Source organism: Nicotiana tabacum, chromosome 11, assembly GCF_000715075.1.
Source record: "Nicotiana tabacum cultivar K326 chromosome 11, ASM71507v2, whole genome shotgun sequence".
In the NCBI taxonomy this organism is placed as follows: Eukaryota; Viridiplantae; Streptophyta; class Magnoliopsida; order Solanales; family Solanaceae; genus Nicotiana; species Nicotiana tabacum.
Window position 1 is genome coordinate 61,795,441 of NC_134090.1, and position 24,950 is coordinate 61,820,390.

General features: G+C 34.4%; 3 protein-coding genes across 5 annotated transcripts; all 3 read left to right on the top strand.

Annotated features, from left to right (window-relative positions):
* Window positions 1–1,740: 1,740 nt before the first annotated feature.
* Window positions 1,741–6,302, top strand: LOC142165872 (replication protein A 70 kDa DNA-binding subunit B-like). Its single transcript, XM_075224253.1, has 10 exons — window positions 1,741–1,911; window positions 1,999–2,124; window positions 2,186–2,258; window positions 2,344–2,428; window positions 2,526–2,650; window positions 2,764–2,845; window positions 3,309–3,426; window positions 3,515–3,672; window positions 3,753–3,873; window positions 5,871–6,302. The coding sequence occupies exons 1-10, from the start codon at window positions 1,741–1,743 to the stop codon at window positions 6,300–6,302; spliced, it is 1,491 nt and encodes a 496-aa protein (XP_075080354.1).
* A 287-nt stretch (window positions 6,303–6,589) lies between these two features.
* Window positions 6,590–8,586, top strand: LOC107768197 (uncharacterized). The gene is made up of 3 exons (XM_075224254.1): window positions 6,590–7,553; window positions 7,652–7,864; window positions 7,946–8,586. The coding sequence occupies exons 1-3, from the start codon at window positions 6,590–6,592 to the stop codon at window positions 8,584–8,586; spliced, it is 1,818 nt and encodes a 605-aa protein (XP_075080355.1).
* A 2,210-nt stretch (window positions 8,587–10,796) lies between these two features.
* Window positions 10,797–23,931, top strand: LOC107768195 (uncharacterized). 3 transcript variants are annotated; one of them, XM_075225113.1, is made up of 8 exons: window positions 10,855–10,979; window positions 11,548–11,643; window positions 12,017–12,314; window positions 19,964–20,497; window positions 21,565–21,626; window positions 21,739–21,998; window positions 22,114–22,397; window positions 22,531–23,931. In XM_075225113.1, the coding sequence occupies exons 3-8, from the start codon at window positions 12,126–12,128 to the stop codon at window positions 23,746–23,748; spliced, it is 2,547 nt and encodes an 848-aa protein (XP_075081214.1). In that variant the 5' UTR covers window positions 10,855–10,979; window positions 11,548–11,643; window positions 12,017–12,125; the 3' UTR covers window positions 23,749–23,931. The 3 variants fall into 3 exon arrangements, with proteins under 3 accessions (XP_016442784.1, XP_075081215.1, XP_075081214.1); XM_016587298.2 differs by lacking the exon at window positions 11,548–11,643 and having other exon boundaries at window positions 10,797–10,979; XM_075225114.1 differs by lacking the exon at window positions 11,548–11,643 and having other exon boundaries at window positions 10,842–10,979; window positions 12,122–12,314.
* Window positions 23,932–24,950: the final 1,019 nt, after the last annotated feature.

The following is a 24,950-nucleotide window of genomic DNA, read 5'->3' on the forward strand; positions in this document are numbered from 1 at the left end:
TTGTTTTTAATATTAATTGTTCTTAAAAGTTATAAATATTGACTACATAGCATAAAACTTAAATATGAAGAGTAAATAAGGGTATGGTAGTCAATTTTTTTTATTAATATTTTCTTAAGGGACACGTAAAAAAATAAAAAATTAAAATGAATAGGAGGGAGTAGCATTTTAGTTTTCAAATGCTTACATTTTGTTTTTATTTATGTTACTTTATTATTCTTTGACCGGGAACGTCGTCCTGTTTAGCATGATAAGGAATATTTTAAATGTTCATTTTGTTTAATTACTTGGATCCAGTGTTGTACTAGAATTTAGATCAATTTGCAGTCCATTTGCTTGTGAAATTACATAATTTGGCATTTAATAATTAAAATAAAACACAAGTTGAAGCACAAGTATTAGTGGGATGGATAATTCATTCAAAAGATAAAAAAATACAAAAAGTAATGTAATGTATGAATTACCAGGAGAACCAATGGAGGTCTTGTACATTAGTCGAAAGGGGAAAAAAGCAAAAGGAAGAGCAAAAAGAAAGGAGCATTGAAGTATCATCACGATTTAATGATTTATTCAAATTAGATATTTAAGTAAATAATAAATCTAGGTGATAAATGATAGTAATACTAGTTTCTCGGCACGTGCAACTATGCCTAGCTATATGCATATAATTTTATAAAACACTATAAATATTATTATAATAATTAAATTTCGGTGAAAAAATCAATATAGATCATCATATGAAGAATTTTTGTCGAGGTCAAGATGATTAGTCAGCGTAAATATACATAGATGTATATGATAACTTTTACTTATTTTAATTTTATGAGGCCCAACCTAATGAAGTGTATCCCTACTAAGTTGTAATTTTATATAGTACATCAAAATATTTGCATGTGTGTAATTTTAATTTACTTTAATTAATGTACTATCTTCTCCGGGTCCATCCTTCTCGAGGAGTATTTTTCGTGTTACAACATGCAAATTACATCTAAAAAGAATGAGATTAAGAAATTAGAGATAAGTATAAAAATAATTCATAAACTCATATAAATTACTCCTTCCGTTCCAGTTTATGTGAACTTATTTCCTTTTTTATTTGTTTCAAAAAGAATGACCACTTTCTAAATTTGGAAATAATTTAGCTTAAACTTACAATTATACCCTTAATGAGAAGCTTTTATAACCACACAAATACTCTGGACCCTTTTTTGACTTGTTTAGAACCACAAATTCCAAAAAAATTTATTTTATTTTAAACTCCGTATTCAGTCAAACAATTTCACATAAATCGGAAGAGAGAGAGTATTAATTATCAAAGATAGTGTCATCACTAAATTATGTTGCCTCTTCCAAGGATACAAAATCATTTGAAATATTTGTGGGTGAGAATGTCATTAGATGATTCCTTTACTATGGTATTGTTAGTTAAAACTATTTTAACTTCCTTGTGCACTGAAGTTTGTAGGGAATAAAATAATTTAATAGTCATTAATAATATATTAACTCTTATTTGGTTCAAAGAAGTCCTTCAACTTTTTCACATGATTATTGATAGTTCCAATTTTTACACTGCATTAACAAATGCTACTGCCAGCACTATTTGTCTGTCATTACGAATGCTATAATCTATTGTCTATTGGAAATGATACAATAAATCATAATAGAAACATCAAGATCGTTACTATTATATTATTTTACTTTCGTCCATCTATCCATCTAACCATCACAGGCTCAGTTCAAATGGCGACTGGAGTAGAATTATCTAAACAATGCTTACCTATTAGCAAGGTACCAAAATACTCCTCCGATTGGGTTATAAAAGTCTTTGTTGTTCGAAGGAGTAAAGTAATTCCATACAAAAACCAAAGGAACGGAGGTGTTTTCAAAACTCGTATACTAGTTGATGAAGAGGTAATACTTTTTACATTTATAATGTATACTTTACTAATTTATATTGTCTTTCTTAATAGCATAAAATGTTTGTTGCACCTTTAATAGGGGACAAAGATCCAAGCAACACTTTTTAATAAGCATGTAGAGAAATGGAAAGACTTCTTTGAACCAAATAGGAGTTACTTCATTATAAATGGTCGCCTAGATCGTGTCAACCCAAACTACTTCTCGGTTCACAAAGAAGTTGAAATAGCTTTTACTGACAACACTATCATCAAGGAATCTGAAACAGACATTTCCACCCAACAATTCTCAAATAGCTTTTTGTTCTTGGAAGAGGCGGTTAACTGACGACACTATCTTTGGTAACTGTTTATAGGAATAAACAAATCATTTTCGTGCATAAATTCTATATACTTATAACTACTTCTCTAATGACCTACTTTGCAGATGTAGTTGCCATTTTAGTTACAGTGAAACCACTTATTGGAGAAGGTCGTAGCAGGAGAAGAGAGATAATAGTTACAAATGAAAGGTCAGTTAATCTTACGCATGTTTCAATGAAAACCAAAAATTTTAGGTATTATATAGGTTAGGTAATACAACTAATAAAATTTTAATTTAAAACACAGGTCTGATCTTACATCTATCACTTTATGGGGAGATTTTGCTGAAAATGATGGTGAACTTCTTGAAAAGATGAAATACGATAAACCAATCCTTGGCTTTTGCGATGTTAGAGTCTCAATTTACAAAGGTATATACACCAACAATTGTTTTTATTATAGTATTCACACTTTAGCCTCTATTTATATTATTCACACTTTATGGACTAAAACTATTCTAAATAATTTCAACTTCTTTAATTAGGAAATTTTGGAATATCAAGTATTCCTGTCAGCAGTGTGCTAATCAATCCAACAATCCAAAAGGCAACAGAACTCCGAAATTGGTACTTATGATAATTCTATTGCATTAGTAGTCATGGATATATTGCTGGTATTATCAACTCTTGAACCTTGTTATCATGATTAAAACTATAGGACCCTTAAATTTACAATCTCTACTACATAATTTTACACTACTGACTGCTTCTATTTTTAAAACAAATTTTGCTATAAAAAAATTACACAATACAATACCAAATAATAAGCATGCTCCTCTCTTAAGTTTATTCCAAATATTATGAGGTAAGCCTCCCTTTTTTAATTGAATGACAAAAACATGTGCTGCAAATAGGGCCAAATATTTCTCAGTTACAAGGTTTTGGTTGTAAGTTTCCTTTAACAAATTTACAATCGTCACGTCTACATCTTATTCATTGTTCTAATTATTGTTTCATAAATATTTTGATGTGTTAAATTTTTTATCCTATAAATATATTATACATTTCAATAATACTTACTAAAATATAGGCGTGATTCCATGAAGGCGGAAAATAAAGATATTGCATTAATACCAACTAAGACAATGAAAAGTGCCAAAGAAGTGAAGTTAGTTGATATTATGGATGGCGTACTTGCAGATGCACATGTAACTTCCTACAAACCTGTTCTCAATATACATGTTTTATAATTCTTATATAATATAATATAATCTATTTCTTATTGTTTATGTCCAGGAAATATATTACAAGTTCAAAGTAAAAATTACAGACATTATAAATAAAGATGAGCCATGGTATTCTTCATGCAAAAAATATTTCAAGAGAGTTGATGTTATAAAAGATACTGCAACTTGTGGTAACTGTAACATAGAAAATGTTGATTATGAAAGCAGGTGAGATTGAACAACTCTTTTAATTATTTCATTTAAATGAACCAGTTATGATTTTTTTTAAACAATCGACAATATTTTAGATATTGTTTAAGAATTGAAGTTTATGCTGGAGAACGACGTGTTCGAGTTATACTTTTTGACGCTGCAGAATATTTGTTTGGTTGTGATGTCAAGGAGTATATTCAATCAATCTCTACGAAGGTCTGAATATTCTTTATTATAAATTTAAGTGTACTAATACTTTGAAAGTATTTCAATAAGAAAATACGTTTCATAAATTTTAATTTAATACATAAATTAATTTCAACTGTATTCTTGTTCTTCAATTGTGCAGAAGGAAGAATCTAATTACTACCGCAAGTTGGTGCTGAGTAAAGATAAAGAATTTATTTTTCTTGTCAAGATTGATAAGAAAAATGAAAATTCAGGAAGGAGTTTAATAGCTCAAGAGATACATGTATTTCAAGACGTTGACACAATCAAAGTTCTGGAAGAAGATAAACCAGCAAAGATACGAAGGAAAAGGTCGAAAAAAAACAATGAAGATCAACGTCCTATTTCTAATAAAAGAATCAAAGTAGATAAAAATTAGTGCTCTTTCTTTATGGCCAAATAAACTATGAAATACTATTATTTCTCAAGTTGTATTTGTAGAAGTATTATTGTATTCTGTAAACTTAATTATTTTTATATCATTATGTAAAGACAAATTGTGCTGGCAGAGCATTAAATGAAATTTCCATTCTTCACTAAATTATTTTCAACCGTAATTCTTCTAATACGTTAATTGTATCCATTTTACAGATTATTTAATCTATTTTTACATAGAGGCAATTATTCAATCGGAAGAGGCATTACGCCCCAACCTATCATAGGTATATATTTAGCTAAATAATTTATTTTTATTGTAAATTTAAATATCAACTGAAATCGTTTATGAAACAAAATATTATTTTACTTAAGGAAGAAGCCTGTTGAGGTACGGACATTAAAAATTATTACTCTATATTATATTGGCTATTGTTAATTTATCTTATTCAATCACGTTATTAATTGATCTATGTAGGATAACATAAAATTATACAAAATATCTGAGAAATAAAAAATAAAATTATGTCTCATGCAGGCAAATTAAGCATGACAATTCGTGACAAACCCCAACCCAAAATAACAGGTAAACTTCACCAAGTTCTTTCAATTGATATTAATATAACCTTTTCTCAATTACTAATATCATAACATAAAAAATTTAATAGGAAACAAACGAAAATCAATTGCAATATCTAACGTAACTGATAAAGATGGAAATAATGCTACAAACAAGATGGGTCATTCAGGTGACGCAATTTATACCTTAGAAAATAAATTAACTCATGATCAACTATCCCTAAATTAAAAGAAATAAAATATATACGTTATTTAATCTTCATATTTTAATTTGTGTATATATTATATTAATTGTCACAAACTATTAATATTTGTGTATATACATACGTTTTTTAATGCTTTATCATTAAAAAAGCATTGCGAAGGGTGCAAAAATATGTTGCATCCACTCAACCTATTAGCGATGCACCCTTTGAAGATACATGACCTAAGAGGCAAAGAAGAACTGGTCACTTATTGCTTTATCAGAAAAAAACTAAAATGGAGGTATATTTACTGCACTAACTTATTTTGATTTTCTTTATTTCATTACATTTCAAATTTCAAATAATATTACAATATAATATTTTTCGCTGCTTCATTTAGACGGAACTACTTGCAACTTATCATCTTCAAATACTCATAAGTTGGAAAAAATCCCAGAATGTACATTTTGTCATGCCAAGAGGTTTCAATATGAGCCTCCAAAATTTTGTTACGGAAGTGGATATATCAAATTGGCAACCCATGACGTTCCGTCAGAGTTATATAAATTATTTGTAGCTAAGTCTGAAGAAGCCAAATTATTCCAAAAAAATATCAGAGCATATAATAGCATATTTTCTTTTCTGATATTTTCTTTTACATCTTTTGGAGTTAAGCTCGATAAAGAAATATCATCTTCAAGGAAAGGAGTTTATACTTTTAAGGCACAAGGACAAATATATCATCATCTTCCGTCATTAGTTCCACATGATGATAATCCATGCTATTTTCAGTTGTACTTCTATGATACAGATAATGAATTGTGCAATAGAATATCAAAACTTTAGGAAGCAAACTTATCGGAGGAAATCGTGGCAAAAATCAGGAAAATAATGGATGAAAATCCATATGCACAATTCTTTTCCCAGCTAAAAGATCAACCGACATTTCAAAATTTACAAGTTCGAATAGCAGCGACTGCTTTTTTAGATCAACGGGTGTACAACAAACCGACAGTAGATCAAGTTGCAGCAATTTGGATAGACGGAAACAATCCTAATATCCATTTGAAAGAGATATTTTGGTCCATGAACATTCAGGCAACAAACATCGAGTTAGACATTACTATGGTTATTATGACCCCCTGCAATATCCTTTACTTTTTCCTAATAGTTGCAGTACCACAAATGAAAGTGCCAGTTCCAGCACAAATGCACAAACATTTGTATCTGCAAGTGAGGTGTTTGCCAATGAAGAACAAGATAATATTTTTGAATTAGGCAAATACATTTTTAAGAGTTTAAAATTATTATTAATTATCACTTTAAAAATCATACTTATAGGTGTCCATCGTGAAACTGAAGGATATGTGTCTTGTAGAGAGTATTATTATTACAAACTACATATTCGCAAAGAAGATAATTGCATAATACTACTATGTGGTAGATTATTGCAACATTTTGTGGTTGATATGTATATAAAATTAGAAACAACAAGACTGGAATATTTTAGATTTGAACAATCAAATTTCAGAAGGGAGATATATCAAGGTATCGTGGATAGTGTCATGGCAGGAGAATGTAGAGGAGAAAAAGTTGTTCAAAGGGTATTACTTCCAACATCATTCATTGGGGGTCCTAGGGATATGCGGCGACACTACATGGATGCTATGACTCTGGTTCAATATTTTGGAAGACCAGATATATTTATTACGATGACATGTAACACTGAATGGGTAGAGATTCAAGAAGAGTTGTGCGAAGGTCAACTCCCTCAAGATAGACCAGATTTAGTGACTAGAGTTTTTAGAGCAAAGTTGCAAGACCTTAAAGACCAAATTTTCAATAAAGAAATATTTGGCCCTATTGCAGCACATGTTTTTGTCATTGAATTCCAAAAGAGAGGCTTACCTCATATACACCTTTTGGTCATACTTAAAGAAGGTCACAAGATAACAACACCAGACCAGTATGATAGATTTATTTATGCAGAATTGCCTGACAAGGACAAACAGCCGCACCTGAATGAATTAGTTATAAGGCCTATGATGCATGGACCTTGCGGTGAAAATCGGCGCACAAGCCCATGCATGAAGGATGATCAATGTAAATTCCATTATCCACGACCATTCAGTAACAAATCAATACAAGGAAAAGATGGATATCCTATTTATAGGAGAAGAAATGATGGAAAAACAGTAAATGTTCGTGGAATGAATATGAATAACCAATGGGTTGTGCCTTATAATCCATATTTGTTGATGAGACATAATTGCAATATCAATGTAGAAGTTTGCTCAGGAGTAAAAGGAATAAAATATCTCTACAAATATATATATAAAGGGCATGATGGGTGTGCAGTTTATATTGAGTCGGATGATGGCGAAAAAATAGTTGATGAAATTAGAAATTTCCAAGATGCACGATGGGTCTCTCTGCCAGAAGCACTATGGAGAATTTATGAATTTAATCTAAGTGAAATGCAACCTCCGGTTATTAAACTTCAACTACATCTACCCGTCAATCAAGCAAGTACTAAAATTAATTAACTCTTATAGCAATATTTAATGCAATTTTTTTACCTGCAACTACATCAATATTTATGTTCTACTATTGTAACCATACTTTAGTGTACTATTGGAAGAAGCAAAATCTCAGAAATGTGATGGCCTCAGACACTGTAAAGCATACTATGCTCACCGAGTATTTCAGGATGTGCTCAATAGACGATGATGCACGAAATTATCTTTACAGAGAATTTCTAGAGCATTATGTTTGGAATCCGCAGCCCAAAATTTGGACAAAAAGAAAAACACGATCTGTGATTGGTCGGATTGCTATTGGTAAGACAACTATTACTTAAATTCAAATAATTGTTCGCTTCTTAAATTATGCATATTAACATTTATAAATAAATAATATAGCTAATCCCCGAGAAGGTGAAAGATATTACGAGAGATTATTACTGAATCATGTTAGAGGTCCATTTTCATTTGAAGATTTGCTAACTGTTAATGGAAAAAAATGTGAAACATTCAAAGAAGCTGCCAAACAAGGAGGATTATTAGAATCAGATAATAGCATTTCTGAATGTTTACGCGAGGCTGTCTTTTTCAAAATGCCATCAGCTCTTCGAAGTTTATTTGCAACAATTTTAGTTCATTGCAATCCAACGGATATTAGAAATCTATGGGAAACATACTACGATGATATGTCAGAAGACTTTCGAAGGATGCATAGAAATTCACCTGCTACTCAACTCCAATGTACACTAAAAAGTGTTAATTATTATCTGGAGAGTATGGGTAAAAGTGTTGAAAAATATGATTTACCAAAAATCAACCAACAGTCATGCCAAAAAATCACTTCAGAATGTAGAGAAACAATTGAAGAAACGTCTATGAAAGTACCTGTGGAAGATTATGAGGCACAATCAAAGTTGAATCATGAACAAACACAAACTTTCAAGACCATATTACATAGTGTAGACTCTGGAACAATAAGATTATTTTTTGTAGATGGACCTGTGGAACTGGAAAAACATTCTTATATTGTGCATTACTAACAAATGTTAGATCAAGAGGTATGATAGCTTTGGCAACTGCAACCAGTGGTGTAGCAGTTGCAATATTACCAGGAGGTCGTACAACTCACTCTAGATATGGCATACCTCTTCAAACAAATGATACAACTATAACAAAAATGTCAAAACAAAGTGCTGCTACTAAGCTAATAGGACAAGCAAAATTAATAATATGGGATAAAGCACCCATGACAAAGCGTCAAACAATTGAAACAGTTGACAGGAGCTTTCGAGATATAATGGATGTCAATGTACCTTTTGGTGGAAAAGTAATGGTCTTTGGAGGCGATTTTCGACAAGTATTGCAGTTGTTCCAAAATCTACAAGAACAGAGATGGTTAACGCAAGTTTAGTGAAATCCTATTTATGGCCTTTAATGGAAAAAATACATTTTATAACTAATATGAGAGCAAGAGCAGATCCAAATTTCAGTGGTTTCTTACTACGTGTTGGTAATGGGGACGAGCAAACAGTAAAGGATAACTTATTACGCCTTCCAGAACAAATAGTTGTCAAACACAATAGTGTTGAAAGACCAGATGAATGCTTGATAAGAGAAATATTTCCATCACTACATCAAAATTCCAAGTCTGCATAGTTCATACCAGAAAGAGCTATCTTAGCAAGTAGAAATGAATTTGTAGATCAACTAAATGAAATGTTGATAGCCAAGTTTCCAGTGAAAGCAAGATATTTATTAGTTTTGACTCTGCAGAAGATGATACCAACAACTACTATCAAGAAGAATACCTCAACACTTTAACACCAAATGGTCTTCCTCCACATAGGTACATCGTCAAACCTAATATGTCACTACAGTTTCTTTTAAACTATTTCTTTCACTCACTCTCTCTCTCTTTGTATATATATGTGTGTGTACTTTTTAATTTACAAAAACACAAAAATTTAAACATATCTATATTTACATAAATAGGTTAGTTTTGAAAGAAAATACACCCATTATGCTACTTAGAAATTTGGACCCTTCAAATGGCTTATGCAATGGTACAAGGATGATCTGTAGAGGGTTTGACAATAATGTTATACATGCCGAAATTACAACGGGTCAATCTGCTAAGAAACATGTTTTTATTCCAAGAATCCAACTTAGTCCACCTAAAAATGAAGGATATCCTTTCAAATTCGTGCGGAAACAATTCCCTGTACGTTTATGTTTTGCCATGACAATAAATAAAGCACAAGGACAAACAATACCCAATGTTGGATTGTATCTACCACAACATATTTTCTCACATGGACAACTTTACGTTGTACTTTCAAGAGGAATATCAATGTCAACAACAAGAGTGCTGGTTATGACAGAACAACCAAAACAGATGGAAGGAACATACACGAGGAGTATCGTCTACAAGAAAGTATTAGGTGAGATACACTTAGTTATAAGTTATTAACCTCAAATTCATAAATAAATATTCAAATCACATGTATGTAATGACACTTTGATTGTTTATCTTTGTAGGTTCGGATGAATAAACCAATTGAAGATGATCCTCAATGATCATTCACTGAAATTTATATTATATTCTTTCATGTATACTTATACTTGCTTAAAACTTTATTTTCATAATTTTAATGTTAGTTTGCGATAACGTGCATTAATGAACTCGATGCACACGTGCAACGCACGTGCCAAGAAACTAGTATATACGGAAATATATATTACTCCATTTGTCTCGATTTATGCGACAATATTCCTATTTTGAAATTTAATCATTTTTTTACCGTAATTTTTCCATTTATCTTTTAAATATTTTAAATTGCTAATTATTATGACTAATAATACCTTTTTTACATCATTTTCAAATATGTAAACTTTATTTAAAAAAACTTAAAGATGCTTTGTCTGAATTCATGACCAAAATTAATTCGTTTGGCTCTTGAAATTTGAATACCATTACACAAAATTGAGATAAATATATATAATTATTATTAGTGATAATTACGTATATAAAAGATACTCTATGTTAGCTTCTAAGGGTATAATATAATGATTAATAAAATAAAAAAATTACGAGATCTCAAATTTAAATTCTCTAATAGAAACAAAAATATTACGCCATCATTCGAAAAAGATACAATACCAAAATTTGTCTTATGGAATATTTAATTGAAGAATAAATTTAGTGAAGATTTTGAAGAATAAGATAAGTGTGCAACAAAAAGCTGACTAGTGAAAGAGTCCAAAAAGAGAGTACACATACATTACATACATACACTCTTTCTCCTTCCCTTTAATCTTCGCACACTACTCTAGAGAAACACAGCTTAGTACAAGCTAACACTCACTGGCGCCACTGTCAAACCGAGCTATATTTTGTCGGAAAGTTAGTCGCCGTCGATTATCTCCGTTTCCGGTACTCCTAACTTCTTTCTCCCCATATTTCTTTCTTCAACTTTTTCTTTTCTCTTCTATTTGAAGGAATGCTCTCTGTGTATGTAGAGTACTCATTATCCTTTGAACCCCCCCCCCCCCATTTTTGTTCCATTTTTGATTCATAAGTTTATCTTTTCAAGTGTCTGCTCCCTTGGTTGGAAGTACCTAACTCCTTTTTTTTTTGTTTAATTCATTCTTTTGAGAAGAATCTGGGACTACTTGCATGTTGGGTTTTTGAAATTTATTGGTCTTTTCTGTTGGTATGTTGGGTCTAAGCTGATTTTGCCTTTCATGCTTTTTTTTCTTTTGTGTGTGTGTTTGTGTGTGTGTGATATTTAAAGGTTTTGGTGAAGGAGATAATATATGCTATTCGTAACAGATAAGCTTGTTTAAAAAATGGTCGGATTCTGCTGAGTATAATGAATGTTGTTGCTTGATATGTTCTATTTTGCTCCTGGTTATTCAGGCCTATAGCCATTGTGTTGAATTGGAAAAGATAATGTTGCATATATTAGCCCAGAATATATGGTTAATTGCATGCTTTGTAGGTTGAATGGGCCTACGTGGCGCGAATCCGGATATAGTCGGGCTCCAATGCGGGTACCGGACACCGGGTGGGAAACCAAAAAAAAAAGAAAAGAAAAGTAAGCTGTATTTAGTATGAATCTGGAAATTAATTCATTTTCTAGCAACGAAACACCAAAAAATATTTTCCTTGAAAAATAAAACATCTTTCTTAATTTATGTTTTTTTCCGGTAGTCCATTTGAAATAATTTCTAAATTTAGAGTGTTGCATAGTGAGACAAAGTTTCTTCTAAAACATTTTCTAGAAATCACACCAAACACATCTTAAACGTTGCTTATACTTTTTCTCGCTTGTTGTTTGCCTAAATTGTAAGGAGAGGACATAGTTAAAATTCAATAATGCGTCCATGCTATGAGGTGCAAAGTGTTTCGAACAATGTTGAGCACGTGTGATGTCATTTTGATGTAGTTTCTTTTTTTTGGTTTTGCAGCATATATGTCGTGTGGCTTTAGCTTCCAGTCAACGACTTTGCAATTCGTGTTGTTTTAAGTTTGTTGCTGAAATTTTCGTACCTTTCTGTATAACCTTTACAAAGCTTAATGATTCGGAAAAAAGTGTTCTTGACTTACAAGCGAAAGAGGCAACCAAGTTCAGTGGATCTTTATCGGGAAAATGGGATTCCTAATACACCTTCTGGATGTCAAAAATCAAACGGCCTAGCCCCTTTGCTGAAGAAAGAGGAGAAGTATGAGAACCATAGCATTAAGGATGAAAACAAAGACTTTGAGGTGATATATTTGGTATACAGTACTTTCCATTTGGGCCTAGCCCCCTTTGTTGTGCTTGTGATTGAGGTGTAGCTGTAGTAGTTGTTGTATGAGGTCTTTGTTGCGGCTTGATTTTCTTTGGATACTCATGTTCTAAGTTATGTTGTCACATTTATAAATGAAACCGTGGCAACGATTCTGAATCAAAACTTAATCTACATTTGGTCCCTCTCCTAGTTTCTGACTTACTAGTGATTCTTGGTAATCAATAAACACAGATGTGTAGTGTGGTGCATGAGTTAACACTTGTGTCTCTTGCTTTCAGAAGTACATTTTACAAACTGTAAACTATATGATTCTTAGCTGCCATTCTACAATGTCCTTGTTTTTGACCTGTCAAATGTGATACTTCCTTTGTTACAGTTTATGTGAACCTATTTCCTTTTTGGTCCGTTCCAAAAAGAATGACCCCTTTCTAAATTTGGAAACAATTTAGCTTAAACTTCCAACTCTATCCTTAATGAGAAGCATTTATAACCACACAAATACTCTGGACCTCTTTTTGACTTGTTTAGGACCACAAATTCTAAGGACCCGTTTAGCCATAGATTTTGCCAAAATATATTTGGTTTTTTTTTGGGCAAATACATGTTTGGCCATAGATTTTATCTACATTTTGGCAAATTCCCAAAATCCAATACTCAAATCCCAAATCACGATTACATTTTTTAAAAATTGCCCCAAACTTTTGTATTTTATAAAAGAGCCCACAATTTATTATTTTGTAACAATGTTGGTTCGTCTTCTCGCTCACCTGATAGCGTATTATGTAGTTCATTATAAAAATGATAATTGTATACCACAGGACTATGATTTGCGATAATATACTGAATGTTATTGATAAAGGTACTGTTTTTAGAACTTGTGGGTACAAGTCATGTTTCGTGTTTTTCCAAAAAAAAAGAGTAAAATATGATTTGAAAACTTATTCCAAACACATTTTCATCTTTAAACCAAACTTCACCCAAATCAAAATTTTCAAAACAAATTTGGGAATCTATGGCCAAAGGCTAGCTAAAAAACTTCATTTTTCTTAAACTCCGTGCCCAATCAAACAGGTTCACATAAAATGGAACGGAGGGGGTAGCTTATTTGACAGCTCAAATAGCCATCTGTTGATTGGCTTAATTATTAGGAAAATATTTGATTCTGATTGGGAAAGATTTGATTCGGATTAAGATTTGACTTTATTCTGATTGATTATAATTTATTTCCCTTCCTAAAATAGTCAATAGTACCTAGTGTATAAATACATTTGCTTAGGGATGTAAGAAATATACAGAAATACAAGAAGCCTTTTCTTCTTCTCAAAATCTACATGGTATCAGAAACATTGCTGCCTTTTTGAGGTGAGTTATCTCCCTTGCAACACTAGGGTTCCGTTTTTATCAAAGAGGTCGAGTTTTCTCTCGTGATGGTTGTCCGCAACACAAACTCCTCCTGGTCAGTTGTTTTGGAATTTCCTTTCTATTAGGGTCGCTGGAACATTCCTAGCCTATCCCTACAAGTTTTGATTTTTCCGTTCACCGGAGTTAAGGTTCCGTTGAGACAAATTTGGTTTTTGGCGAGACAGATTATTTTTGAGCAATTTTCTTCAGATTTTCTTTTGATTGGGTGGAAAATATGGAGACATTCAAGGAGACGATTTCTGGAGAAATCTTGACTTCGGATGAAATTCAGCTTCTCTATCGCCTCCTAGTCAAACTTGACTCCGCTAATGTTGCCACATTCAATTATGTGCAATCTGGTACCGCCTTTGTTGCTCACCTTAATTTTTGGATTGTTGATTCTGGTGCAAATAGACACATAACAGGCTCTTCTAAAGGCATTCAAAACGATTATTCGTGTCTGAAAGGGGATAATGTCAAAATAGCCAATGGTTCTTTAACACTTATCTCTAGAACAGGTTCTGTCGTTTATACTCCTAATATTAAACTATCATTCGTACTCCATGTCCTTGAGTTCCTCGTCAATCTTTTATCTGTTAGTGCCATCACCAAAGCTCTGAATTGTAAAATCGAGTGCTTTCCCGATCCTTGTATTTTCTAGGATCTTCAAACAGGGAATAGGATTGACAATAATAGATTGCGTGATTACTTTATATATTAGATGAAATTCAAAACTCTGGTCAAGTCTTCATTGGGTATTCTTCCACACAGGAAGGTTACAAATGTTATCATACTCCTTCTAGGAGATCTTTTGTAAGCATGGATGTTACTTTTCGAGAATCTGAGCCCTATTTCAGTATTATCTCATCACCTCTTCAGGGGGAGAGCAATAAGGAGGAGGAGGTGATTCTACCTAGTTCCATTACTGAACCTCTTAATGACATTGCCACGAGGGAAAGTGAAATTGGAGAAAGAATTCAGGCGGAGACTATTGGGCGTTTGGATAGGCCTGATTTGAAAACTCACTCAAGGAGAAATAAAGCAGAAGAAGCCATCATGCAATCTACCGAAGCTGAACCTTCTTCTACTTGTAAGTAATCTACATTTCCTAATGAGTTAGATATGCTTATTGCTCACAGAAAAAGGAGTCACATCTTCTACCACCAAACACTATTTATCTAATTTTGTCTCCTATAATTATTTGTCTCCCTTCTATAGAGCCTTTGCCTTGTCTATTCCCCAGAATTGTAGGGAAGCTTTTGCAGATCCTAAATAGAAGTAAGCTATGATTGAAGAAATGAAGGCCTTGTCAAAATGAAGAAATGAGACTTGTCACCTCACCACCCGACAAGAAGTTGGTTGGCTGCAAATAGGTCTTCACTGTGAAGCACAAAGTTGATGGGTCGATTGAAAGATTCAAAGTAAGATTGGTGGCTAAGGGATTTACTCAGACTTATGGAGTGGATTATCAAGAGACATTTGCCCCTATTGCTAAGATGAACACTACTATTTTGTCTTTTGTCTTGTGCAACTAATTTTGATTAGGACTTGCAATAGTTTGATGTGAATAATGCATTTCTTCATGGGGACTTAGAAGAAGATGTGTGTATGGAAATTCCTCCTGGATTTGATACTGCACAAAGTCAAGGAAAGGTATACAGATCGAGGAAGGCCTTGTACGTACTGAAGCAATCCCCAGAGCTTGGTTTGAAAAATTCAACAAATCAATCATCTCCTTCGGTTACCAACAAAGCAATGTTGATCACACCCTCTTCATAAGACATCAAATGGGTAAACTCACTCTTCTTATAGTATATGTTGATGGCATAGTAATGACAGGAGATGACAAAGAGGAGATGGCCCGATTGAAGAAGTTGTTGGCACATGAATTTGAGATCAAGTATCTAGGAAAATTGCAGTACTTCTAGGGAATTGAGGTTGCTAGATCAAAAAGAGGAATCTTTATTTCTCAAAGGAAGCATATTTGGATCTCTTAAAAGAAATTGGTATTATAGGTTGCAAACCAGCAGAATCGCCCATTGAAAGTAATCACAAGTTACAAACATGAGTTGGAGAGCCAGTTGATAAGGAGAGATATCAGAGGTTAGCTGGAAGACTCATTTATCTCTCTCATACAAGACCTGACATAGCCTATTCAGACAGCTTGGTGAGCCAGTTCATGCATGATCACCGAGATCCTCATATGCAAGTTGTCTTTCACCTTCTGCGGTATCTGAAGTCTGCTCCAGGCAAAGGTCTGCTTTTCTCCAAACGTGGTCACCTTCAGGTAAAAGCCTATACAAATGCGGATTGGGTATCTTTAAATGATAAAAATCTACATCCGGTTACTATACATTCGTAGGAGGGAATTTGGTACTTGGAAAAGCAAGAAACAAAGTGTAGTTGCTAGATCAAGTGCGGAAGCATAATATAGAGCTCTGGCCCAGGGTGTCTATGAACTTCTTTGGTTACTAAAAATTACTTGAGGAATTGAGACTGTCTGAAAAGCGGAAACTTTCCTTATATTGTGACAACGAGGCTGCCATCAATATAGCTCATAATCCGGTCTAGCATGACCGAACAAAGCATGTCGAAATTGATCGACACTTCATCAAAGAAAAAGTTATGGGTGGTGTCTTGAGCTTGTTTCATGTGTCATCAGAAAAGCAACTAGCTGATGTGTTTATAAGGGTCTCAACAAACTGACTTTTCATATACTGGTTTGCAAGTTGGGCATGTGTGGCATCTTTGCACCAACTTGAGTGGGAGTGTTGATTAGCTTAATTATTAGGAAAGATTTAATTATGATTGAGAAAGATTTGATTTTGATTGAGATTTGATTTTATTCGGATTGATTGTAATTTATTTCCCTTCCTAAAATAGTCATAGGGCCTAGTGTATAAATACATTTGCTTAGGGATATAAGAATTATACATAAATAGAAAAAGCGTTTTCTTCTTCTCAAAATCTACACCATCCAATTTCTCTCTCTCTCCCTCTCACCTTTCTGCTTTATGGAAACCTTTTACTTGTTATTACTAGTGACAACTAGGATGAGGAGTATATGAGGGTAAATTCAAGATTTCATACTAAAATATATCTGCTAAAATACTAAAATATACCACGTGATAGACATGGTAGACATGGTTGTCATATAGAGTTCTTTTTTAACATACTAAAATATACCACGTGATAGACATGGTAGGGGTGGGTACAAGCTTAACTCAAACCCACTGAAACAAAAGTTAAAAAAGAACTCTATATGACAAGGTGTAAGCTTAGAAGTTAGTCTGAAAAGTGTGACAGCATAGACTCTTGCAGAATATTTATAAATAAAATTTGATTTTTAATTTTTGTCAAAAAGACAGTTTTTCATAGTTCTAAAGGTTATTGCTATCTTATACATGGTCCCAAAGGGGATGGAGTAGTGGTTGAAGTATGGGAGTGACAAGTTGCTGGTCCCAGGTTCATATCCTGGCTAAAATACTTGTGTGGGCTGATTTGCTCCAATATTGGTGAGCAGGATTTCTTTGGCAATCTTATGCTTGTGGGTTGGACAAGTTGCTGATGAATAGTTGAGGAGCGTGCAAATTGATCTCTATTGTGCGTAATAAGCAATCACTTGTTGAGTTTGTATCCAATGAAATATGCTACTAGCATCATACAGGGCGTCATAAACTTATGTTACTTGAACTTTTTTGAATAGGGTGAATACAATCTTCTCCCTCTTTTGTCCTATTATCTAATTAGTTCTGAAGATCCAGTCATCCCCTTTATTTCTTGAACTTCTAGTATTTAACTTGCAAAGCTCTTGTGAGAATTCTTTGTTCCATCATGAACAGATCTGTGGACAGGAGACAGCCTTGTTAATCTAAAGGGAGAACAATTCATAAACAAAAGCTTGTTGATAGGATTCATAAATTTTTTCCTGGGCCTTTGTGGATAGTGTGAGATCCATGTTGATTAGTCATTTAGCTCTTTCTTCTCATGTCAGCCTGGCTGGAGGAAATTCCTTCAGTTTTTGAATTGCTCCTCCTCAGACCTCCTTCCTTTACTCTCACTTGTACCTCTGCCAATCCTGCTGCATCAACTTCATCTGTTCGTTCTTCTTTCTTTCCCTTCCCTGCTGCCCAGTTGTAGCATAACTGGACCACCATAATCCCTTTAAAGCTCTTCAAGTTTGATGAGCACCATGAATCCCTATGCACATTTCCAAGCATAAAATAGTTAATAATTAGGACTGGATTCTTTCCAAGCAAGCAATGTTGCCAAAAAATTCCTTCTGATGACATGACACTCCGTGATGGAATTGTAAGTTGTTTCACGGATTTCAGCAACTTCTATTCCATTGAGTGATGGCTGGAACAAGACTTCCTGCTTCAATTTTGATCACCTGAGCATCTGGTAGCTCGTAGCTTTTCTCAACGCAGAGCTACTCTTTATAGCCTCCGACTCTTGCTCAAATTCAAGAGCAACATATGCTAGCTTCTCTTTCACATTGCATACAATTTCCTGCGCAACACTAGTACTGAATGGATACCCTCTCTTCGTCAGGATGATCAAATAATCAGGAAGATCACGATCAACAAGATTCAGTAGATTGCATGGAAAGGGCATAACCTTCATAAATTGGCACACACACACTCTCTCTCTCTATATATGTATGTATGTATGTATATTTTGACATAGTAACATGGTGACTCGAACCTCCAAAGGGGGATTTCCACTTGAGCTACCCTTTCTTGTAATTGGTGCTGTGTGTTTCATACCATCACTCGAATGAAGAACAATACCTGATGTATCACTGCTGGCATAAAGAGACAGCACTGGCTGAATAACGTGCAAGGTAGGTAGATTGAAAGTTTCAAACATGATTTGGGTCATTTTCTCTCTATTAGCCTTGAGATTCAGTAAGTAGAAAAAGGTAGTGTAGGGAGAACCCAAGGGTGGCCTAGTGGTCAATGAACTAGGAGGATAGCCATTAGAGGTTCAAATCCTAGCTAAGGTAAAATCCCTCCGTCCCATTTTATGTGACAATGTTTGAGTAGGTACGGAGTCTAAGAAAGAAAAATTTGTGAATAAAATAAGCTATAAACATTTATGTGGTTATAATTCATCCCATCAAGATTAACATGAGAAAGTATAAAGTTAAATTATTTCTAAATATGAAAAGATGATGTTCTTTTTGGTACAGACTAGAAAGGAAAGTCTGCCACACAAATTGGGACAGAGGAGTAGTTGATTCTTCCCTTCTGTCTAATTCCTGGTGCCAGAGTTACCTGATAAGTGTGCTGTTGGGAGGTAGCAAGTACTCGATGGAATAGTCGAGGTACGCATATGCTGGTCCGGATACTCACAAAAAAAGTATAGGGTTGTAAAGTGTGATACCAGATTTTCTTCATGGCATCCAATTTCTTACTATGTCCAGCAATTTACACAAGCAGAGATCCTTCTCCATGCGTTCCTAACATTTTCCTCAATATCTGTATCTTCCAGCTTGCAAAAGCACCCTTTACTTAAAAGCATATCTAATGAACAATGGAAGGGACATCATCTTCCATTGGTTGGAAGATGTTGTGAGAAGCTAAGGTTGATCCTCTAATCCAGACACTATACTTCCTTTCATGAGGTGTCACCACCTTGATCTTCATGCTGCGGAGCAAGGGCAGTTATTTCTTTGCTTGTACGATCAGCAATACCAGGAAACAACTTGGATCCACCACTGAGAACAATTTTTCCATAAGGATCCTTTCTGATATCAACATCACACTTCATGATGGAATTGTGAGTTGTATCACAGATTCCAGTAGCTTCTATTCCAACTGAGTGATGGCTGGAACAAGACTTCTGGGCATCTAAACCTCTCTGCTCCAATTATAATCACCTGGCTGCCTGTCCATCTGGTAACTCGTAGCTTTTCTCAACAGCAGATATGCTAGTTTATATGTCACATCTCTGACAATTTCCTGCTCAGCACTATTGGTGAATAAACACTGTCTCGTTGTTAGGACCTTCATCAAGATCACGAAAGATCCAATAAATACTGTTAGTCAGTCGAACTGAGCACGAGGGATGGATTTTGAGCTTTAATGTGGCTTTTGGTGGCATTGTGGTTTCTATTGAAAGAATTTTCTTCTTGCGTCTACATGATTATGATTCCGGATGTTAAAGGTGTCTTAGTTGTTAACTTCCTAAGTTGCTTCATTGCTGTTATCTTCGCAGGATAATTCTGAAGAAGCTCACTCTTCAAAGGATTCCAGAGGGCCTATCTCTGAAGGAGAACCGAGGAGTTCAGAAAAGAGATTATGTTCTTGCATTACGTCAGGTTGTGGATGTGATAGTAAATGCACCCAGAAGTTTTCACTTTCCCCGTTGACAGGATTGAATACTTCTAAAGAACAGGATTTGGTCACTCCAAATTCTGGTGTCGAGAAGAGATGCAATTTTCAGTACTGTGATACCTCTGATTTGGGAAAACTGAGTCTGGAAGAAGCTGACACAGTAAGAGACATATCTCAGAGCCTCTCTGTAAATGCAGTAAGAAAAAGCAAGTTGGCCTCCGCTCTGATTACTTTCCAGCGGAGAGCCAAGCGGGACAAGGATGCAGGTCAAGCAGATGCGAAGTTCGAGCTTAAAGTTGAAGATGTTGCTTGTTTATCAGTTAATACTGCGTGTCCTGTTGCTCCTCATGGCTCTGAAGAATCAGTTGCTAAGAGCTGCTCTATGGATCGTTCAGCAGATTTTAAGCATCCGAAGGTTAATCCTTATCCCAGGACAAGATACTTATTGTTAGGAATGAAGGAAACTTTTGTCAGTTGACTTTTAAATTATATTTGAGAGGGAGCCATATTAACCTTATTGAGAGTAATTCAGAAACCATCTGAAACCTATTTTACCAGTTTTTGGAGATCAATGCTGATGATTCATATTTTTCCTGATCAACTTTATAGTGATTTGAATTCCTAAATTAAAAGAGCAAAAATGGCAGATAAAAACTTATGAATATATTATTCATTTGTAGGATAGTCATAGTATTTCTCAAGACTCTTACTTTGAATACATGAGTACATGACACAAATATTTCTACTCCCCTTTCCTTCGAATATTACAAACTTTATATTCTATATTTCTTGTATGAGTAGCTCTTTAGTTGATGAAGTCATACGTTTAACCACGATCATGCGGATTAAAGCTAAAACTTTTATCTAGTCTCTGCTGACTTTTGCAGTATGGAGTATTAAATTGGTGTCTGGATTTTATTTTATATGAGGGCGCTTAGATTTGAAGCTAATATTGTTTTATTTATTGTCTAATTTGTTTTTGTTTTCTTTCTATGAATGTTTGGATTTGGTTTTGGGAGACGACTTTTGGATAATTTCGAGAATTTTTTGTGTTTATTTCTATTTTCAGAACCATAAAAGCAAAGAATATTTGGACAAGAAAACAAAACCACTATGTGCAAAAACAAAACATTCTGTTTCTATGTCCAGACAAGGCTCAAGTAAAATTAGTTTCAGAAGGATTATGTAGGCATAATTGCTTTTTTGCACCTGCAAATATCTGGCCTACAGGTTCTGTATTTTGAGAGACAATTTCACTTTGCATGACAATAAACTTTCTGCGTCCTGTTCAAACTGGATACATTGTTTCTCCTTTTGACATGTTAAGCTATGTGAAGGCATTGATAACTCCTTCGGAACCTGCTTGCTGCTCAGCTCATTTTTGCTGTCCTACTAAGACCTGATGAACACAGACTTGTTGATTATTTCTATTGGAAAATCATGTAATTTACAATGTTAACCAAGTCTCTTATTTTGTTATAGACAACCAGCGGAGGTGACCATTATCAATGTTCTTGTGCTGGATCAGCTTCGCGGATGAAGATGTAAGCTTAACTATCTTCTACTCCTGCCTTATGGTGAAGTGAGGAGACAGGTTTAATGAAAGATTTTTGTTTGGAAATGTTCATTCTTATTTCCTGGATTTTGCTTTTACAGATTGATAGATGTTAATGAACAGCCGATCTCAGTCAAGGAAGCTTCACCAATCGACAAAGAAGCTATTCCAAATTCTGGAATAGGTTTCTCTGGTTTTGACAACAGTTTTGCTTCAGATGCTGTCAAGGACTCATCATTTCGTACCACTCAGGACCCTTCTTTTGATGCTTTATCCGGAATAGAAGGGCCAATATCGTCTCCGTTAGAGGCTGCGAGTGACAGAGGTTCCCGAGCTTTAGATCTGTCCATTCCTTGTGACAGTATGTATTTTTATTTGGTTTTGTCCTCCTCGAATGTAAGATATATGTTTTTGTAGGAGTTTGTGGTCATGAATCTGTATCTCAGTATGCTTTTGTTTTAAATTACCTTGTGCAGATAGTGATGACAAAATCGACTGCAATAGTATGTCAGAACAGGCATCTGATGAACACCTTATTCCAACGGCAGAAGAAGTTCAGCAGAACCCTCCTTGCTCCTTGAATGAAAATGTTTCTACGTTTTTACAGAAGGTGCCTTCTGATAAAAGTTTGGAATTACTTGACAACAAACAGGAGAAGATATCTCCAATTCAAGCAGAGGTACCTGAAGCTGGTTGCTTACCTGGAAAAGCAACGGCTGATTGTAGCGAGGGCATTGCTTCAATAAATGATTTACCGCAGGTAGATATAAGAGTGCAGTTGTATAGAAACTGCTCCTCATTAAAAGTCTCTACCAGTTTTCAGTAAATCTGTGCTACTTCCAATGAAGTGTCTTTGATGTTTGATTGAGATGAATTAAATTGTTTGCTTTCAGCTTTTTCGGGAAGAGGGAACCTACAACTTTTTCCCATTAGCAAGCACGCAGCAAAATGAGAGTGCTCCTGTGAATTCTAAAGGAGGAGGAAAAGTTTGCTCGTCAGAAGACAAGAAGCGTAGTGGGACTACTGTAGCGGAATCCTCAGATTTTCTTGGTTTGTCACTGCCAACTGAATCCATGGTCGGTGGTCCAGCTTTAAGCTCAAGCTCGTCACAGCTGGCTGATATGTGGAATCAACCAAGGGAAATTATTCAAGGAGTTCCTCAGTTTCCTTTTGATGCGTCATTGCTTCATCGGCATCAAATGATCCTGGATAACATTCTTAATAGAGCAAGATCACAGAAGAGAAATAGGAGGAGATTTGCAGAAATATTTGAGTCTCCAACAATGTGGTCAGAAGAGGAGCTAGACTCACTTTGGATTGGTGTGAGGAGGCACGGAAGAGGTAACTGGGAAGTAATGTTGAGGGATCCAAGGCTGCACTTCTTTTCCTGGAGGACACCAATGGATTTGGCGGAACAATGGGTGCAGGAACAATCGAAACTTTTCCATGGAAAATCCATTTCCCCTGTGGGACAGTTACGAAAAGCTGATCTTTTGTTCCATGGTACGGATGATGTTAGACTTTCACTGGGGCATGCATATTTTCAGTCAGAGGACATCCAGAGCCAAATACCTTTCCATTTTGGAAATGTTCAAAATACTTCGTCCAAACTACTTCACCTGGCTACAACAAACGTAGGGTCCTTAGACTCGCTCAGTCATAGGGGAAATCGCGGAAGAGCTAGGTTGAATCAATCCGAAAACTTTGCAGGTTCGGGTGTTGACTGTTCATTCAGTTCTCATATTATGAACAGAGCATCTGAAGGGGGTAATTTGCCTCACTGGCTTAAAGAAGTGGTTGCTATCCCACCGAGGCCTCCTGGATTTCCCCCAGATTCTTCATGGATTTTCCATCCGTGGGTTGGTCTACCCTTTCCCGAACCTGACAAAGCAAATTGTGAATCAAGGAACATATTAAGTGACTTGTGCACTTCACCAAGAGCTGAGCTGAATAATGGCAGTTCTGATCATGCTCATCTACCAGCAGTGCCTATGAGAGAGGGGAAGCAACATTGTATGTCAGAGGCGAATAAAAGGGTTGAGCTAATTGTCATCAATAGCGACGCCTCATCTGAGGAAACAATATCGGATGATTGTAATGTAAGGTGTTAGCTTAAGTTGGGATTTTAGAGTTTAACTATGGTTAAGCGTGTATAAAAGGTTGGTAATCCGATTAACTCGGCTATTTTTGAGAGCGAGGTTAACTGAAATCAAGTAGGTTTTTGCCAATTATTACAATCAGTTGATTTGCATATTCTCATTTTAGTTATTTGCAATAGCTGTATGTTGTGAACTCATCCGTTCCCATTGAGTTTTTAAATTAGGATTTGGATCAAAACCAAGCAAATCCAAATGTCATCAAGAATGGTAAAAGCTATTCCCTTGCAAAATGTGTAAGAAATCCTTGATAATACGGGCTTATGAGACTGGCTCCTATTGAAGATTCTTTCCGTTCCTAGTTCTCCACAAATGAGATGGAACTGATCACAGACTACAGTTTACACTCTGTTTGGATCATTGTTATCCATTGTTTCATAATATATTGTATTATATCGTATCTTATTGTATTGTATCGTTTTATGAATACAATGTTTGGATAGATTGTCTTGTTTACTGTTGTTAAATAACATTTTGCTGTTTGGTTTGACTATATCGTATACCAAAATAAGTATACCAAAATATCCTCAGTTATTTTAAATATTAAATTTATCAAGAATTATGGATAAAAATAATTCAAGAAAATCCCTTTCTACTAAAATAAAAAATTAACTATCATTAGAAAACAAATAATAATGAACGATGATAGAGAAACAAACGAAGACCGTGCAGTTGGCAAAACAAAAGAACGAATATAAATAAGTAATACTTTGCACACTTGAAAACAACCAATAGTATACAGCTAATTGGAGATTAAAGTAATTAGAATTGGAGTTAAAATCAAAGTAGGAGAAAAAAAGAAGACAAAACCTATTCTTACTACCTTTGACGTTGGAGTTGGGAATAGTAAGCGGCAGAAGGAAAAACATAGGATGAAGATAAAGTAGGTTAAAGGTTGGAGATTTGGAGTTAAAAAAAAGAAGGTAAAGGGTAATATATAATTTTAAAAGTAATAAGTTAGGACATAATTGAAAGAAAAATATGAAACAATTCCACCGCACCAAATCGGTTGTTTCAAAATATAAGAGACTTTTCATTGTTTCAAAACAATAAATTTAATAATACGATATAACCAATTTTAACAAAACAATCAAAACAAATATTATTTTGGGATAATAATACAATACGATAAAATGGGTAACAACCATCTGAACAAG

Coding starts and splice junctions, on each gene's coding strand:
- LOC107768197 (XM_075224254.1), top strand. CDS start 6,590: ATGGCAGGAGAATGTAGAGGAGAAAAAGTTGTTCAAAGGGTATTACTT. Junction 7,554..7,651: donor TCTACCCGTCAATCAAGCAA/GTACTAAAATTA, acceptor ACCATACTTTAG/TGTACTATTGGAAGAAGCAA. Junction 7,865..7,945: donor GATTGGTCGGATTGCTATTG/GTAAGACAACTA, acceptor TAAATAATATAG/CTAATCCCCGAGAAGGTGAA.
- LOC107768195 (XM_016587298.2), top strand. CDS start 12,126: ATGATTCGGAAAAAAGTGTTCTTGACTTACAAGCGAAAGAGGCAACCA. Junction 21,999..22,113: donor TCTGTCCATTCCTTGTGACA/GTATGTATTTTT, acceptor TACCTTGTGCAG/ATAGTGATGACAAAATCGAC. Junction 22,398..22,530: donor CAATAAATGATTTACCGCAG/GTAGATATAAGA, acceptor GTTTGCTTTCAG/CTTTTTCGGGAAGAGGGAAC.
- LOC142165872 (XM_075224253.1), top strand. CDS start 1,741: ATGGCGACTGGAGTAGAATTATCTAAACAATGCTTACCTATTAGCAAG. Junction 3,427..3,514: donor GCGTACTTGCAGATGCACAT/GTAACTTCCTAC, acceptor GTTTATGTCCAG/GAAATATATTACAAGTTCAA. Junction 3,874..5,870: donor TTCAATCAATCTCTACGAAG/GTCTGAATATTC, acceptor TCAAAACTTTAG/GAAGCAAACTTATCGGAGGA.